The following is a 19,920-nucleotide window of genomic DNA, read 5'->3' on the forward strand; positions in this document are numbered from 1 at the left end:
CTGGACACTCACCCATCCTCCTCAAACCCCCCAAACCCATATTCATTGGGCGAGGGAAAGTGTGGGGGAGGGAGGCTGGTGTGGTGGTGTGGAAGCAGGCCACTGATGTGATAGCTTACATGGTGTGGAGGTTGTGAGAGACCGATGCTACAGCTTATGTGGTGTGGAGGTATTGGGAGAGTGATGCGGAGGCTGACACGATGTGGAGGGAGAGCAAGACAGGGGAGAGCCAGGTGGTGTGAGACTGGGAAAGCAAGAAGGCGGAGAGGGAGGACACACAGAGGATGGAGATGTGGACCTGCTTGATAGGACTTCTATCAGCAGGGACGTAGCACATCTTCCTCGGATGGTGGAGGGCTGTGGAGATGCTTGTCTGGTGGATGGCCTGGGCTCATTTGATGAGGTCGACATGGAGGGAGGGATGCACCTGAAGAAGGTGGTGATGGTAGTCTGCCTGGCTGCTGCCTTCTTCTCACTGAGCAGCTCCTTGTATATCTGCATCCCCTTCTCATTTTTTTTTTTTTTTTTTTTAATGCAAGAAAGAAGGAACCAAAGGCCAGGAGCCTCCAAAAACTTCCTTCCAAGAAAAAACAAAAACAACACAAAAGACAGCCAAATTCAAGATCTGTTCATTTCGAGATGCCTGGAAACACTGTGTTTGAAAGACTGGAGATTGTAGGAAGCAGGAAACACAGACAGAGGGAGACAGTTCCAGAGTTGACCTGTTGCATAAATGAAGGATTGGGAGTAACGGTTAACTCTTGCATTAGAGAGTCTGACAGAAAAGGGATAAGAGTTTGTTGCTAGACGGGTGCTACTCGCCCGTTGCAGAGGTGGAGGGATGCAAGCAGACACGGTTCAGAGGAGCAATGACCATTGATGTAACGACAGAAAAGAGATAAAAATGCAACAGTGTGGCAAAGAGACAGAGGTTGAAGGAAGCCAGAAAGAAGAGGAGAGTTGATGAGACGAAAAGCCTTTGACTCCACCCTATTGAGAAGAGCTGTATGTGGGGAGCCTTCCCACACATGGGAGTTATACTCTAAACAGGAGCAAATAAATCCCATGTATAAAGTCAACAACTGTGCGTGGGTAATGAAGGTACGGAGTCAGCTTAGCACACCTAATCTCTTGGAAGCAGATTTTACAAGAGATGAAATATGATTTTTCCAAGATAAGTCCCGAGTGAAAGAAACCCCAAGCAAGTTCAAGGATGATGCAGGATTGAGCTGGATATTATTAAATCTTAGAAGGTACTCCTATGGAAGATGGTGTCTCGTTGATAGGTGTAAAAACTGAGTTTTTTATGCATTAAAAACAACAAGATTATTTTTACCCCAACAAGATTATTTTTACCCCAACAAGATTATTTTTACCCCAGTCACAGATACGAGCCAAGTCAGACATTAGGTGTGTCATAGCCTCAACCCTTGTTTGTTGAAGGAACTGCTGAGATGGACGTTGCGGGAACCGAATGGAAAGGTGAAGAGTGGAATCAGCAGCGTACGGGTGGATAGGGTTAGATGTACAGCTCAGAGGGTCATTGATGAATGAAAGGAAGAGAGTTGCTGACAGGACAGAGCCCTGAGGAACACTACTGCTGATAGATCTAGGAGAAGAACGATGGCCGTCTACAACAGCAGCTATAGAACGACCAGAAAGGAAGCTATAGATGAAGACACAGATAGAAGGATAGAAATGTAAGAGGGCAGTTTGGAAATTAAAGATTTATGCCAGACTCGATCGAAAGCCTTTGAAATGTCAAGTGTAATGGCAAAGCTTTCACCAAAGTCCCGAAAGGAGGATGACCAGGAGTCTGAAAGGTAGGTGAGAAGATTGCCATTGAAGCGTCCCTGACGGAACCCATACTGACAATCAGAAAGAAGGTTGTGATAGGAAAGATACTTAAAAATTTTTCTATTAAGAATTGACTCGAAAACTTTTGAAACACAGGATGTTAAAGCAATTGGACGATAGTTAGAGAATTGGGAACAGTCATCCTTCTTTGGGATTGGTTGAATGAGAGCAAACTTCCAGCAAGAAGGAAAGGTACAAGTTGACAGACAAAGGTGAAAGAGTTTACCTAGACAGAGTGTAAGCACTGATGCACAGTTCTTGAGAACAACAGGAGGAACTCCATCAGGCCCATATGCCTTGTTAGTATTGGGGCCAGTGATGGCAGAAAATACATCAGTTGAAGAAATTTTAATATCAGCCATGAGGAAGTCTGAGAGGGGAAGTGATGGAGGAACAGCACCGGAATCGTCCAAGGTGGAACTGGAGGAGAAAATCTGAGCAAAGATATCTGCTTTATCAGTTGAAGAAATAGCTACAGAGCCATCAGAATAGAAAAGAGGTGGGAAGGATGATGAGGTCAAGTTGTTAGAAAGGTTTTTGGCAAGGTGCCAGAAGAAGCGGGAAGAATTTGAGTTGAAGAGTAGAAAGCACTTAGTATGGATGAAATTACTTTTAGCAGTGCGAAGAACAGACTTAGCACGATTCCGGGCAGAAACATAAACAAGATGTGATTAAGTGGTGGGTTGGCTCTGGTACCTTTTATAGGCCCTCTCCTTGTTGCAGACAGCATTAGAACAGGCGTGATTAAACCAAGGCTTTCTTGCATTAGTCAAAGGATATGAGTAAGGAATGCATGCTTCCATGCCCGAGAGAATAACCTCCGTAATGCGCAAGGCACACTCAGATGGCTCCTGGCCATGGAAGCAATAATCATTCCATGGAAAATCAAAGAAGTACTGTCTGAGGGTCTCCCAATACCAAAGTGCCATAAACGACATTTCTCTGGAGGGTCCACAGGCTGTACTGGAGTGACAGGACAGGTTAAGGTAATAAGGTTGTGATTGGAGAAGCCCAATGGAGAGAAAAGATTAACAATGTAAGCAGAAGGATTAGTTGCAAGGAAGAGGTCAAGTATGTTGGAGCTCTCTCCAAGGCAGTCAGGGATAGGGGTAGGGTGCTGTACAAGCTGCTCTAGGTCATTAAGGATAGAAAAGAAGTAGGCTTGTTCACCAGGTGGATCAGTGAAAGGAGAGGAGAGCCAAAGGTGGTGGTGAACATTGAAATCTCCTAAAATGGAGATTTCAGAGAAAGGAGAAATGGATAGAATGTGTTCCATCGTAGAAGTAAGATAGTCGAAGAATTTTTGATAGTCAGTAGAATTAGAGGATAAGTAAACAGAACAGATATATTTAGTCAGAGAATGGCAGGAAAGCCGAAGCCAGAGTGTAGAGAATTCAGAAGAATCAAGTTCAGGAACACGAGAGCAAGATAAGTTGTTGCGTATATATACCCAACATCCACCTTTGGCTTTGAAATGAGTATAGAGAAAGTAGGAGGAAACAGAAAAGGGTTTGCTGTCAGTTACCTCAGACAGCTGAGTCTCTGTCAAGAAGAGAAGATGAGGTTCAGTGGAGGAGAGGTGGTGTTTGACAGAGAGAATGTTAAAGGAAAGGCCGCGAATGTTGCAGAAATGAAGAAGAAGAAGTGAGTCAGACAGTCGTTCCAGGCATCTCTCTGAGTCGTCATCGGGAGAGGGGCTGATAGTGGGGGAATTTATGGTCCCCCCCTGGGAACTCCGAGGCCTGATTTTCTGATGCCATTTTAATTTTAATTTCAATTTTGAAAAGGAAGTGTGTGTGTACTGTGCATGTAGTTTGTTGTTGACAGTTTGAGAAACTTGTATTAGAGAACATGCTGGCCTACTCTCTGTGTTAATGAGATACTGAAAAAGTTCAGCAAAGGGGGATGGTCAGGAACTAGTCCTGAGGGCTGATGAAACAGGAGCTCCAGCTCACCCTGTCATCAGCTTTCCATCCACCTTGGGAGTGGGAGGCGGTGGCTCAATCGGTAGAGAGTTGGTCTGCAGTCCTAACGGACCTGGGTTCAAATCCCGCTGGGGCAGGGAACAGTTTAAGGATTTGAATTTCATAAAATCAGACTTTACTGATCTACCAGAAGACCCGCCGACATGTCGTAAAAATACCCCCGCTAATACGAATACACCAGTCCTGTATGAGACAGCCCTAGCATGTATTCAGTATGGACGGTGGGTGTTAGCGCCGAAGTGGTGACATGTAGAGGTGTGCGGTACGTAGGAGGACTACTGGGCCTTGAAAGCAGGCTGTGAAGCCTATGCCCAGAGTTGGTCACAAAAAAAAAAACTGCCCTGCTCGACTGGTGCTACAGTGCCACACAGCATCTCTATTCCTCCCTGGGAAAAGGTCCTTATCCTGCATGATGGTGATGGCTTAGTCAACATGGGCGACCATCTCATTCCAGTTCTTAAGGTCCAGCACTGGCAACTCTTGTGCGGCTTCACCCTCAGATTTCTAACAGGCACACTGAGTCTCCATGTTCATTAGCTCCTCGTTACTCAGCTTCTCTTTGTGGCTTTCCAACATCTCTTCCATGTCCTCCACATCAACATCATGGAAGCCAATCTTGTGAGAGAGCTCAACAATGTACAGCCACACCCACTCCACATGCTGGACTTGCACCTCATTGGGAAAACCTCTGAACCAGTGCACTCACTTGGGCCAGAGATTGTGCCAAGCACCATTCATTGCCGCCTGCTTTATCTCCTGCCAGGCACCCGAGATGTTCTTGATGGCATTCCTGATATTGTAGCCTCACTAGAACTATGTCACAGATGCCTGGTTGTTTTTTTATCACATGCCCTGACCAGCTGCTGCAAGGTATAGTGAAGTAGTAAGCCTTGAAAGCTGTGATTACACCCTGGTTCATCGACTGCTGCAGCGATGTGGTGTAGGGGACAGGAACTCCAGCTCAATGTTCCTGGTCCAATCATTCATTGCAGGTGGATGGCTTGGAACACTGTCTACCACCAAGAGGAACCGGTTGGCCAGGTTCTTCTTGGAGGAATACTTACGCTAGGCAGGTGAGATGTAGGAGTGAAATTAAGATAAACAGATGGAAGAGGTGAGCCTGGTCTTCTTGTTCGACTTCCAGATAACTCCTACATCCTCCTTGACATAGCCAGCCAATGCCCACGGATTCTCCAAGTGGTAGACAAGGAGCCATTTCAGCTTTAAGTTGCCCTCTGCGCTGCCCCCCCAGGACAAATGGGACTTGGTCCTTGATAGCCTTGAACCCCAACACAGATTTTTCATCTATTGCAAATGTCTTGGAAGACATCCTCTTCCAAAAGAGGCCCGTATTATCAAAGTTCAACACTTCTTCATGCTGTGCCCTCCCTCCAATTTTAGCCTTATGCGTAGCCAGGAATGCCACTGCGGCTTCCTGGTCAGCACTCGCCACCTCCCCAGACACACTTATGTGATGGAGGTGTGCTCGCTTCTTAAAGCAGTCAAACCAGCCATGGCTGGCTTTGAACGCTTCCTTTTCCTCCAAGCCATGTTTTGCCTTCACCTTTTCCCACAGAGAGAGATCCTTGATGCATATGAAAGACATGCCAAGGGGCAACTTCCTCCAGTTCTGGTCCTCTACCCAGGTCTTAGGCATCAAATTCATCTCTTCCATTGCTGGTTCCAGGGTCCTGGTGAGGCGAGCCGCTGTCAAGGTGGCCACTTTACCAGCGGCAGCCTTGATGGCATCACCTTTCTTCAGGATGGTGGACACTGTCGACTACAGAAGGGGGAGAGCAAAGGAGATAGCAAACGTGCCCTGACCCCTATCGTGACGCTTTAAAATATACGGTTTCAATTCCATTGATATTCTTTTATTCTGCAGCTTCGCCTTCCATTCCCCACTAGCACCTTCAGAGTTCTGCCTGGAACCTTGCTTGGCACCGCTATCACCATTCACCATTAGCATCACTAACACTGCCATATGAAGCACCATTGCCAGACATGATTTCCTTATTAATGTCCCCCAAAACACACAGAATCACTCTATAATACTGTTAAATACTCTGCACTAATCACCAACACTGCAGTACCACATTTACAATAAATAATGATACATTGTAAAGTAGGATGAGGTGAGGTAACACAATGTAGCACAGGCAAGTGCTAGGAAGCTCTTCACTCAGTCCCATACACAACAAGAAGGACAGATCACCTTTTCATACTAAACAGTCTAGACCAACATACCCATACCTCACACCAAGCCCTCTTCCTCCCATCATCTCCAGACATCACCTTCTGCTCCCCAAACCTCGCCTCCACTACATCATGGAGAGTGGTCAAAACCCTAGGTTCTGATCACCACCCAATCATCATCACTACCAGAACCAGAATCACCCCAGCTGGCCACAAACACACATACACTAATTATAAAAGAGCCAACTGAGAGGCCTTTGTAAATGAAACAGAACAACATCTTGAAACACTAAACAGTACACCCATCACAAACATCAACACCGCTGTGCACACTTTCAATACAATTATACAAAACGCAGACAAAAGACACATCCCTAAAGGAAACAGAAAGAGACACAACCCCAACTTCACACCAGAAATTCAAGGCTTCATCAGACAACCGGGGACACTGCGACACTCCCCAACATCCCATACACAAGACACCGTACAACAAATACAAGAACTCAACACTCAAATAAACAATGGAATATCAGAACAGCAAACACTAAACTGGAAAAATTACCTCCAAACACTTGACCACAAAACAAACATCAGCAAACTTTACAAAACACTAAACAGCATCACACTTTCCAACAGCAACACCACACAATCACACACTGCCATCACAACAACAGACACCACACCCTCAAACAAACAACAAGCAAACACTCTCATCAATCACTTTTCACAAGTCAGCCATCTAAACCCCCATCCCGAAGACCGACGTATCATCCGACGTAAGAGACAGTTCCCCACAGACCCAGACTACGCACCTTTCACTTACAACCAGACGAAGCACATCATTAACAACCTCAAGCACTCATCTGCCGGTGGACCAGACAACATAAGTAATATTCACCTTAAACACCTAGGACCACAAGGCATACAAGCACTCACCAACATATCAAACTACAGCTACTCACACAACATAATACCCAACATCTGGGAGCATGGCAATATCATCACTATCCCTAAACCCAACAAAGACCCCACATTACCCTCCTCACACCGCCCCATCACACTCCTCTGCACCCCCTCTAAAGTCAATGAACGACTGGTACTACAACTAGTCACACCTCACATTCCCCTAGTCCACTCACAACATGGCTTTAGGCCACTACACTCCACAAACACCCTTCTTACAGACCTTACACAGAGAGTTTTTGATGGCATAAATTCAGCTAGGCCACCACACAGAACAATCCTAATCACACTAGACATTAGCAAAGCTTTTGATGCCATCTCCCGCCACAACCTCACAAACAAAATACTCAACAGAAACATGCACAATAACACAAAAAGATGGCTGGCAAACTACTTAGCAGGCAGATGTGCACACGTAACATTTGCCGGTCAGTCTTCTAACATCAGAAACTTCACAAACGGCGTCCCCCAAGGATCTGTTTTGTCCCCTACACTCTTTAACCTATACATGCACGACGTACCCACACCCCACACACCACAGATACACATAGCTTCCTATGCAGATGATATAACACTTACATGTACGCACCAAAACTCAAACACAGCTGCACACATCATTCAACCTTACCTCAACACACTACACGAATGGTTCACCACAAACAGGCTCAAAATAGCCCCAGCCAAATCTACAGTGACTCTTCTCACAAACTGGACAGCAGAACACAGTCACATCCCACACCTCACAATAAACAACACTCCCCTACCCTCCCCCCCAAAAATCCTTGGTGTAACATACAATACATCAATGTCATTTAAACAACACATCACAAACATTAAAAATAAAATAACACCAAGACTCAATGCCTTGAGGTCACTTGTCCATACAACATTCGGACACAACAAAGAAACCACCACCACAGTATACAAATAATACATACAGTCAGTGATGAATTATGCAAGCCCTGCCTGGGGTTCTAACCTCACCAAAACACACTACAACACTCTACAGACCATACAGAACAAGGCCCTAAAAATAATCACAGGCTGCACAGCTACTACACCCACAGATCACCTACATCAAGAAACCAAGGTCCTCAAAGTCAAGGATCACCTAGACATGAGAGGCACCCAGTTTCTTGCTGCAGCCTCCACAAACCCACAACATCCACTATAGTACATGGCAGCACATCCACCCACACCAAGGAACATCAAAACAACACCCAGCACACGATATCATACACAAATACTGTCATCTCTCCCCCCTCAGACCAGCTTCCAGAAACATATCCACATTCAGATCACTCGCCACTCCATTCAGTCACTTAAAGACAACACACAGCTGCATGCACGGCCTCCTGACATCCACCCTTCTGAATCCTATCTTCCTCGTGAGGACAGGGTCCACCTGGCCAGGCTGAGATGTGGGCACCATCCAGCCTTCTTAAGCTACCAGAAGAGGCTGGATGACTCCGTCGCTGATGACTGTCCAGGATGCAACACAGCACCCCATACTATTAAGCACATTATGGAAGACTGCATTCCACACAATCACCCACGCCAACAACACAACATACACTCTTTGACAGCTCTGTGGGAAAGCCCGGTCTCGGTCATGGCCTTCCTAAGGGACTCGGGGCTGTACGGCCAAACTGCTAGGGAACAACTACTACTACTACTAGAAGGACGGTCCAGAGAGCAGGACCCCGCACTACGAACAGAGATGGTGCACCAACTCTGTGATGCGCGATCAGTTCTACGCATGTAAACAAAGTCGGCCATCCTGAGGGGCACAGGTGGGGGCCAAGTGCATGCAGTTCAAAACAACCCATTGGATAACTGGAAACTGGCCATCAATAGATGGGGAAGGGTGTTAATTTTTTTACATCACTATGGCAGGTATCGTACAGTGGGGTACACCTGTATGGGGTTCCCAGAACCTAACCCCCTATTTTACATGTAAATTTTTGTCAAGCTTTAGTATGCCGTCTCATCGTAGGAACTAAAAAACAGAGGAGAGGATCGCTAGTCTCATCACACCGCCCCTTTTAGTCGCCTCTTATGACATGAAGGGAATACAGTGGCAGAATTCTTTCTAACGCAACCTGGGTGCAGAGTGGTTGTACCACCCCATAGTGGAGCCAGACTGTGTTCCTCTCACCACAAGGGCTAAGGTGTATGGTAGTGTTAATTAAGAGAGTTAGACAAGGTACAGAGGGAGTGATTGGTGATGAGCAGTGTGGCTTTAAGAGGGGGAGGGAATGTGTGGATCAGGTGTTTGCTTAGAGAAAGGTGTGTGAAAAGTATTTGGCAAAAGGTAAGGATATGTTTTGGGCATTCATGGACTTAGAGAAAGTATATGATAGAACTGATAGGGATGCTTTGTGGACTGTTTTGAGATTGTATGGACTTGATGGTAGGTTGTTAAAAGGACTGAATAGTTGTTATGTAATTAGTAGAGTGTGTGTAAACGTGGGAAACACTGTGAGTGAGTGGTTTCCTGTAAGAGTGGGGCTGCAGCAGGGATGTGTGATGTCACCTTGGTTGTTTAATATTTATATGGATGGTGTTGTAAGGGAGGTGAATGTGAGAGTGTTAGATGGAGGTCTGAGTCTGGTGAATGCTGATGGTAGAATCAGCTGCTGTTTGCGGATGATACTGCATTGGTGGCTGATTTGGAGGAGAGATTGACAACTGGTTGAGGAGCTTGAAAGGGTGTGTGAAAGGAGGAAACTGAGAATAAATGAGAATAAGAGTAATGTGATAAAGGGTACAAGGTTGGTAGATGGTAGGAGGAAGAATATAGTTTTGAATGATGGGTTGCTTGAGGAGGTAGAGTGTTTTAAGTATTTAGGGTCACATGTTGCTTTGGATGGAAGAATAGACATAGAAGTGAAGTTTAGAATGAATGAAGTAGGAAGAGTGCTGGGAGGAATGAAAAAAGTGTTTAACCCCTTAACCGTGGGGCATCACTTTTGTGACGCTCAGGAGCAAGGGATCATACCGCGGGGCGTCACATTTGTGATTCTGTGTTATTTTGAATTCGCCCGGGCTTTCAAGTGGTGGCTTGTATCATCTATCAGTACTACCAGTGTCCAGCTATACTCATTTCTGCTAATGTCACCTGTACTCCCATCCACTGTTGACAATTTAGCCATTTCTCTCCTGTCTTTGACTCCCCCCCTCCTTACCTCCCCTCCATTTACCCTCTCCTCCCACCTGACCAGCTGCGCTACACAAATGCTGGACGGATTTTTCCACTCATATTATCCATTAAAATGTGCCCTTTGCCCTATTCTTATATAAAATAATATGTAAAAGAAAGAGAAAAGGTAATTGATATTGCCATACATCTGGAATGGGCTAATTATCACCTGGCAACACCTCACGTGCACTCGTTTGCTAATTTTCCCTGTTTATTTCCCCTTGAAATATGCTGTATGACCTGTTCTCATGATAAAAATATATATAAGAAAGGAAGGGAGAAGCCTAAGTGATATTTACATTCACCTGGAACTACCTAATTTATTAGGTATTGTCTAGATTTCCTGCCAATAATTTCTATCTATCTATCTATTGCCAGACGCCTCAAACCCGTTCAGGGTGGCCACAAACAAAATGCCTCCACGTCGCCCTGTCCCCCGCCATTTCACTGCCCCGCTCCCAACTCACACACCCCTCTCTCATATACCTCTCCACCCCATCCCTCCATCTTATCCTCGGCCTCCTCCTCCCTCTTCCCCCCTCCACCTCACTCACATACACTCTTTCGTCAGTTTTTCACCCTCCATCCTCTCCACATGGCCAAACCACCTCAGTGTATTCCTCCTAACGCTTCCTATCACATCCACATCCATACCACAACGCTCCTTTATATCCTCATTTGTCAGCCTGTCTCTCCGTGTGACTACACAGGCTCCTCTTAAATAACTCATTTCCACTGCTCTCACTCTTGACTTGTGCCCTTCCAACAATGTCCAAACTTCACTTCCATGCGTTGGAGTTGGTATCACAATACTGTCATGTAGTAACTTTTTCACTTCCATGCTCACTTCCCTGTTTCTTATCAATGCTTTCAAGGAACCACATCCACACCACAACGCTCCTTTATATCCTCATTTGTCAGCCTGTCTCTCCGTGTGACTACACAGGCTCCTCTTAAATAACTCATTTCCACTGCTCTCACTCTTGACTTGTGCCCTTCCAACAATGTCCAAACTTCACTTCCATGCGTTAGAGTTTGTATCACAATACTGTCATGTAGTAACTTTTTCACTTCCATGCTCACTTCCCTGTTTCTTATCAATGCTTTCAAGGAACCAGCAACCTTTCTTCCCTGCTGTACCCTTTCAAGCACTTAACCCTCCAAACCTCCATCCTTATTCATCACACTACCCAAGTACTTAAACGTACTCACATTTTCCAATTCCTCGCCATCCAACCTCGCTGTACATTCACTGACTTCACCCCTCTCAAAGACCATCACTTTACTCTTCCCTACATTCACCTTTAGATTCTGTTTCTTACACACACTCCCAAACTCATCCACCAAGCCTTGCAGCTTCCCTTCATCTTCACTCAACAACACAGTATCATCTGCAAACAACAGTACAGGGAGTTTCCAAACACTACCCTCTCTCATCAGGGTCACTCCAACATCCACTACCCTACCTTGTACCTCTTTTATTACCCCATCCATGTACAGATTGAACAACCATGGAGACATGACACATCCCTGTTTCAACCCAACCTTCAAAGAGAAAAATTCACTCAGTTCACCACCCACATGCACTGCAGCCTTAGCACCATCATACATACTCTTCACAGCATTCAGCAACTTCCCATCTACTCCATATCATTTCATAGCGTATATACTAGCAGCTGTCACCACACTGACATTGGCAGCCCTTCACTGGCCCTAGGCAACGGCATTCAGTTTACTGTCATTTCAAGGTGAAACCATGTTGGATTCGTGCCAGTCCCATTCCGCTGCTTTTTAGCCTCATGCAAAGGGCTCTGTGACCTCTACCCCTACTAAACCTCATGTGGAGAGGGATAAAGGGCTAAGTGACTGCTGTGGAACGTGAACTGGCTAATTTATCAATGATAATGATGGACAGTGATTACGATCTTTCTGGTGACTCTAAACCAGTGTAAGTGGAAATGTAAATAATGTGTAAATAATATGTAAACAGCAAGTGAAAGCAATAAATGTAAATATAACTGAACAGTGGAAAATAGTTTTATAAGTTACTGCAAGTGACAGTGCATAACATAGTGTAAATAAAATAGAAATGTAAATAATGTAAATAAAATAGAAAATGTAAATAGAAATATAAATAAGTAGTAATATAAGAATATGAGTATATATACTAGGAGTAATGAAAGTGAAAGTTTCACTCTAGCATGTATGATTACTGGGAGTTATGAAAGTGAAAGTGACAGATTCGTTCTCCACGCTAGTATACAGGACGAGAAAGTGAATGCTACGTATTTTACTGAAAGAGAAATTGAATGACTACAGTGACAATAAACTACTATTACTGAAGGAAACATGGATAAAGACTGTAGATATATATAAGTGTTATATAGTAATAGGAATATAAAGTGTGAGTGTTTTTATGAATAATAAATGAAAGAACACCAGCGGGGAACGAGCGCAAGTGGGAAGGTCGTACGTGCTCGTAATTTTCATTGCTTTCACAGTGTTTTTTTTTGGAGTAGGGATTCCAAACTATTTGAAAATCATAGAATAGTGTTTCTAGTGATAATATCAGGCGGTGGTAATCATATTACAGGGTGTCGGAAAGTGTAAAGTGGAGACTTTGTTACCCAACTTCAGAAGTCTCCACAAGTCCTAAGGTACTCGACAATGGCTCAACAAACATCCCAGAAAGAAAGCTGAAGGTATGTGCCATATGCATATGTAATTATAATATTCTAGGACTAGTAACTGATTTTTGGCAAATATTTTTAGAGAGTCTGTCGGAGCACGAATATCTTAGCGGGACATGCAAGGAGCGCCAAAACAACCCTGCGATTTAGGGGTTAAATGTCGTTCGCTTAGAATGCATGTAAAGAAAAGGCTGTATGACAGTGTAGTGGTACCGACTGCATTATATGGGGCTGAAACATGGAATATGGGAGCTGCAGAGAGGTAAAATTTGACTGATATGGAGACGAGGTGTAAGAGGAGTGTGTGTGGAGTGACATGTATGGATCGAGTGAGAAATGATGAAGTGCGAAGGAGAACTGGAGTTGTGAGGAAGATAGCTGACAGAGTTCAGCAGAGTGTGTTGCAATAATCTGGGCATGTGGAGAGAATGGATGAAGAGCGATTGGTGAAAACGATAGCCGGGTCAGATGTGAGAGCTGTAAGGGTGAGAGGAAGACCAAGAATAGGATGGATGGACAGTGTGATGAGAGCGTTCGATGCAAGAGGGATGTCTGTTGAGCAAGGAAGAGTGGCTGCATGTGAGAGGAATGACTGGAGAGAAACTGGGAATGAATGAATGGTGACACAGCCCCGAGGGGATAATCTTCGGCAGTTGGTCTGACCAGCTGAACAGGTCAGGTGTGGATATGGGGATGGGTCCATTATGATATGGCAGGGGTAAACCAGCTCAGCTGTCGGGCTCTGCTGTGGATGTTGCTGATTGCATTGTGCAGTTGATCCTCCTGCAGTGTGATGCGGTGAGGATCTGTTCTTTCTCCCCTAGGGGCTAATATATGAATAAATGTGTGTGTGATGAGTAAATTGGGAGTGTGCTGCCCTGTCTAAGCTACCCCCCTTTCTTTGGGGGAAGCAGCCTAGGTATATAGATAGACAGATAGTTTAAGTACAAAACCCATTCAGCACACGATTCTACATAACCTAACACGAGTTATAAGGAGACTGTACTGTACTACTCAAACTGACTTTTGTTATTTTACCCAGTGCTTACAACTTATACTGAACCCATTTACTGTCCTTCTGGAAGAAGCATCAGAGAACCTAACACTCTTAGTACCAACCTGGGAACGAACTCTCACCATCTAGTTTCTCCTGCTTGATGGAGCTAGATGGGGTGAGTGGGGGGACTGCAGGTGGCTGCTGGCCAGGTGGATGTGGCATGTGTGGGACAGGACGTTGGGGTGGAGGTGTTCGCAAAGGACGTGGTGGTCCTGTCACAAGGGCCACTGGAGCCGAGGGATTTAGGCTGTATGGGAACACACACTCAGAGGTATGTGGGGTGCGGGGTGGGTGCATACACAACCCACACTCGCTCACTGGGGATGGACGCTCCTCCTTTACCTGCAAAACCACTAGGTTTTACACAGCGTATGTGGTAAATTCGCAATATAATATACACTTCTACGTTTACTGGTGCTTCATACTCTCACTGTTTAAACTAAGACCTGTTCACAAAAACAATGAGTCTGGGATAACAAAAGCAGATACATCCTTCATATGAATCTCTTTACACATGCTGCCTCACAGCACATCCTTCAATAGGACTATTAACCTGCTGGAATGGGGTGGTAAAGCAAGACATGGCTTTCAATACAGCAGTATGGTCTAACAGCCTTTGATAAAGCAAAAATAAGGAAGAAACAATTAAACTCCATATGGCTGGCTAATAAGACAACAGATTATGGTAAACTAATACTGTTGCTGAGAGAGCATGCAACAAGGGAAACCTGTGTGATACGTGAACCTTAAACACAGTAAAAGGGTTACCTTGAGTCTAGTGGGAGTGAGGAGGAGAGAGCTGGGTCCGGGCACAGGAACAGTGTCATTGGGTGGCCTCTGGGTGGACAGGGGTGGGGGTGGCTGAGGGACAGCAGGGGCCATAAGACCCATGGTGGCATCTGTGACTGGTGCAGGGAGGTCCCTGGCAGCAGCAGGGCCCCCAAGTGTATCCATCACACACATTGATACTTCCACTGGCATCTGGGGCAGTAGAGGCAGTGGAGCTGGGGCTGTGGGAGGCTTTGTGCTACTGGGGGATGGGGCTGGGCGTTCAACCTTACTTAGATTCTCACCATTCTCATCCACCTCCCTACATTCACTCTCCACTTCCTCCTCCTCTTGTTGTTGTTGTTGTTGTTGCTGCTGTTGCTGCTCCTGCTCTTGTAAGCTCTCTTCATCATGGTCTTCATCGTCCTCCTCGTGATCTTCGTCTTCCATGTCGGTATCTCGATCTGGTCCCTCATCTTCATCATCTCCGTCCTCCATCTCTGAGTCAGAGTCGTGTATGGTGATGGTTGAGGTTGGGTCACGGGGTGGGGGGGAAATGATCTGACAGTCTAAATCTGGGTCAGAGTCTGGGGCAGCCAAGAGGTCAGACAGTGAGACGGTTACCTCCTCCCAACGGCTACCACCGCGTTCCTCCAGGGCCAAGATCTCTCGCACCTGTGGTAACGAACACTTGCAAATAACTCAATGTTTTAGCAATACTGTACATGAATATTTGCAATGCCGCAAAGATATTTAAACAGTGTACATATATCAACATACAATAAATAATCTGAAACCGGAAAGTTTTGTTTTCTTCTGAGGTGTCTGAAGCAGGGTAGAAGGACTCCTGTTCACTGAAAGCAGTGATAAGGAATAGGGAAGTGAGTATGAAAGTAAAAAGTTGCTGGACGAAAGTATTGTGACCTCCATTCTACCATACATAAGTGAAGCTTGGACCCTGTTGGAAGGACACAAGTCATGAACGAGAGTAGTGGAAATAAGTTAACTGAAAGGTGCAGGCCGAGTTGCATGGAAAGACAGACAGATAAATGAGGAAGCAAAGGAACATTATGGTGATAACATGAAAGTGACTGAAAGTATTAAATGCAACGCTGTGAAATGGCTTGGTCAGGTGGAGATGATGAAGAATCAGACTGACAAGATAAGTGTATGAGTGATGTGGAAGGGGAAACCAAGGATGGGATGGAGTGAAGTGATATATGACAGAGGGAGGTGTGAGCTGGAGTGAGAGCAGCCACACAATAGCTAACAGGGTGATGTGGAGGCAATTTGTCTGAGCCATCCATTACAGGATTAGGGCATCTGGCAACAGACACACAAAAGTGGGGAGGGAAAAAAAAACATAACTTCAGTCTGCCAATCAAGGTATAACACAAAGGTATAAGGAATATAAGGTGAGATAATGTGAAGAAATATGAGTATCGTACCTGCTGTATGACATCAGGGGGCAGTGAGTGTGGCTGTGTGGTGTCGAAGCTATGGAGGAGGGAGAGATCTGATGAATCTTGAGGGTGGGCATCAGACCGGAAGCGCTGCTGGGCCAGGCGCTGGGATAAAGCTGCCCGGTGCTCAGTCATTAGATGTGTCATCATGTACTGAGCTTTTCTTGATCGGGGATCATCTACAAGCTCCTGCACCAGATAATATCAAGATTACAGAAAATTACCATTATACAATTTCAAAACCTTTAAGACATATATGCAGATCAAACATTCAGTAGCTGTGGCTCACTGTATACTAGACAAAACAGTTAACACATTCTTCTATTTATTTCTGTACCAATAAGTTCTATGGTAATGCAGTACCTGTACAGTAGTGACAGTCCTGTTTCCTTCTCTCACAAGATACAGGACTGTCACTACAGTACTGATACAGTAAATGTTGTCAACCAATGTCTAAGATATATAATGAAGTGTAAATCATCATATATATGTTGCTTCCACTTCTTAGTCAATCAGTTTCTCTCAAGATATCAGAAATGATAGCCCTGAGTAGTAGACAATATAATTAAATATAAACAAAGAATGCTTTCACTGTACCTAACTGTATCAAACTGGAAGAAATATAGTCAATGGTACCGAAAAGAAATTCTAAAGGTAACACGAAAATTAAAAAGCCACCAACACCACTGCCACCACCAAAACTATACTTTTTTTTAACTTTAACTTGGCTTAAAACTATTTCTCAGTCATGAATGCTGAGCTGCAACAAAAGATTAACATTCGAAAATGGTCTTAGTCATGGGGAAATATCCTGGAAACTCTTTAGTCTAGTCCGATGGGATAACTAGGCTACACTATACTGGAGACACAATGAATCCCTATTGTAATGATAAGCCTGTATACAGTATTAGTACTATAAATCACCAAGCACTCTAGTGGTGGGTGGTGGTGACCATCATCCACTCACTTGATGTAGTGCTCCCTACTTCTTCTTTAGCCTTTACCATTCTTTTTCTGTGCCTGCCCTCCTCTCCTCCTATTTCTCCCATCTTTCCTGTCACCTCTTATTGCTTTTCTTTCCTTTACAGGGTGGCTTTACATTGAGTTACAAGACAAATGGTTTCCTGTAAGCCAAGAAACCATTTACAACGCTGGGTGGTAACCATATAACCAAACCATACGTGCTCCCTATGTGTCAACAAGTGGGTTGGTGGAGGGTTAGTGCCCCTCCCCATAAAACAAATAGCTCAAAGTCAAATGGCCACACTTTAAGGGATTGTGGCATCTGGCAATAGATAGACAGATAGATTATTTGATTAGTACTGGTATCCGTACCAAAAGGGGGAAATTTATCCAATAATCAGAATCATAATTGAACTGGCCAAGTAACAATGAAAAGTACAGTCTAGTCTCTCTTAGATTACTAACACTTATTTCCTCATCTTTTTTGGCCTGAATTGAGGCAATGCTGATGATGGCTTTGCAAAACTATGACCATACACTACTCTTTATCTTGTCTTAAATGGTATACGACATAGAGAACACTTACAGTCACATTAAAACATCACACTGACGAAAGTAACTCAACATAAACACAATTTCTAGACAGTTAACTTCTGTCTAGCTGTGGTGACATCAGACAGTATTAATCTACAGCACTTGTTATTTCCATGGTCAGACAGTTTTACTTAGCTTATGAGAGATCCATGAAACTCAAGGAATTAATTCACTGACAAGCAGGATTTCTCTCAGTTGAATAAAATTGTTTGATGTTAGTCTAAATAACACAGAGTACATAAGTGCCTAACAGCAGCAAAACACTGACCACCCATGCACTAATGCAGCCCATTCTAGCACTGTTTGATTACTGGAGTGACTTCAACTTAACATTTGCTTCTGATACTGCAAATGCTGCAGTTATGGATCATTAAAAAAAAAAAAAAAAAAAAAATCTTTTCATCTCTTTGTTATTATTAATCTTCGTTGTGATGTAACTTTTCCACTGATCATCTTGAACCACATTTCTTGCATGTCCCAAAACTACTGTCATTAGAATCAATATAAAAATGCTCCCATACTTCTGAGTACTGCTTCCATGCAAAGACAGAAATGCTTTTCATCACCATCATACGGACCTCTTTTCCCATCTTAGGGCAGGGTGAGGAGTAGCAATGCCCAGACAGCCCAAATTTGCCCAGTCCAATGGGCCATGCTTCCATTCACTCACCATTCAAGCCCCTGGAATCCTGGCTCTATATGATATGCCGAAAACATTCGTCATGTTCTATTGCTCCACAAACACATATCCAACATCAATCAGAATCATATCCGATTTGGCTGAGTAACAATGAAAAGTACAGCCTAGTCTCTCAAAAGATAACTAACACTTATTTTCTCATTTTTTTTTGGCCTGAATTGAGGCAATGCTGATGGCGGCTTTGCAAAAATATGACCATACATTACTCTTTTTATTGTCTTAAATGGTATAAAACATAGAGAACACTTACAGTCACATTAAAATATCACTGTGATGAAAGTAACTCAACATAAACACAATTTCTAGACAGTTAACTTCTGTCTAGCTGCGGTGACGTTACACAGCATTAATCTACAGCACTTTTTTTTCGATACACCTAAAGGTTGTTTCCCCTGTAGAGTGTATGAGTTACATTCACACTTGAACATGACTGAAATTATGGTTGCCAAATGTTCCCCTTGGCATTATACTCTTGTCATGTTACATTTCTTGATTCTCTTTAATCTCTGTAATAAAGCAACTGGTATTATTAGAATCCTTCTTGATGTCACTACAAGTGAAAAGTGACCACCGTATTGATTTATGAATGCATGACAAAAACAAAAAAGTATGTTTGCCAGTAGTTTCCAGCTGTCAACAGTGTGTTGTATGAACCATTTATGTGCACAAGCACCAGCACCCTGCACACAAACATCGTCCATAAATAAACACAATCAGAAGTTATTCACACTCAATGATTTACAATCTTGCCTTTAGCTATGAGTGCAAAGTTGTAAACCCTGAATAGTGCAATTATGAAGAGGTGTTGGCAAGTTCAATATTTAATGATATCCTGTGAACTAAAGGATTATTTTGCAGTGGAAGCTGAGCTTCACTCTCATCTTAAATGTCAGGACCAACTGCCTAGCCCCGGGCTCCTACGCTCCTCATGAGGCAACGTAGGATTGGATGATGGATGGGTGGATGGAAGCTGAGCTTAAACAAAGCAGCCATATGTGGTTCGTTCATTTCCTAATCTCAGAGTTACCATCCCCTTATTGCCCCAACGTACTACCCTCTTACCTATTTTATGTGGTAAATCTCTTCTTTACTTATCCTATACTGTGCAATAATGAGAAGTGACTGTACATATTATGACTACATGAAGAATGTAAAAATAATCTGGTAGTTTGCAATCTTGTCAACATTTTGTGTGTGTGTGTGTGTGTGTGTGTGTGTGTGTACCATTTATGTACAAAAACCCACATGATCTGTTTTTGGTCCTGAGGGTTAATAGTATTCTCTCTCTCTCTCTCTCTCTCTAGTTGATCACCCATCTACTTCTTCTGACCTCATTCTGCTTTTCAATTAGGCATTCTTTGCTAAGCTATATACCAGTAATGGGTCAAGATGATAACATATACAATAAAGGACATCTTTAAATTAATGGCACATAAAAAATTTTTCTGTCCATATCTGATATGCCAATACTGATTGCAAATA

The 19,920-nt window shown here is 43.9% G+C and overlaps 1 protein-coding gene across 1 annotated transcript in view; it reads right to left on the reverse strand.

The window, feature by feature from the left end:
* LOC145407060 (uncharacterized) overlaps positions 1-19,920 on the reverse strand; it is a 175,733-nt gene that overhangs the window by 95,471 nt on the left and 60,342 nt on the right. Inside the window, exons 4-6 of the mRNA XM_080278084.1 lie at positions 16,167-16,370; positions 14,719-15,393; positions 14,031-14,292 (exon numbers count right to left, since the gene is read on the reverse strand). Of these exons, the coding sequence (XP_080134210.1) occupies positions 14,031-14,292; positions 14,719-15,393; positions 16,167-16,370 (1,141 nt within the window). The remainder of the gene's footprint in view (positions 1-14,030; positions 14,293-14,718; positions 15,394-16,166; positions 16,371-19,920) is intronic.

The sequence above is a fragment of the Coenobita brevimanus genome, chromosome 72 (genome assembly GCF_032717465.1).
Source record: "Coenobita brevimanus isolate Jiangsu-jjx chromosome 72, ASM3271746v2, whole genome shotgun sequence".
In the NCBI taxonomy this organism is placed as follows: Eukaryota; Metazoa; Arthropoda; class Malacostraca; order Decapoda; family Coenobitidae; genus Coenobita; species Coenobita brevimanus.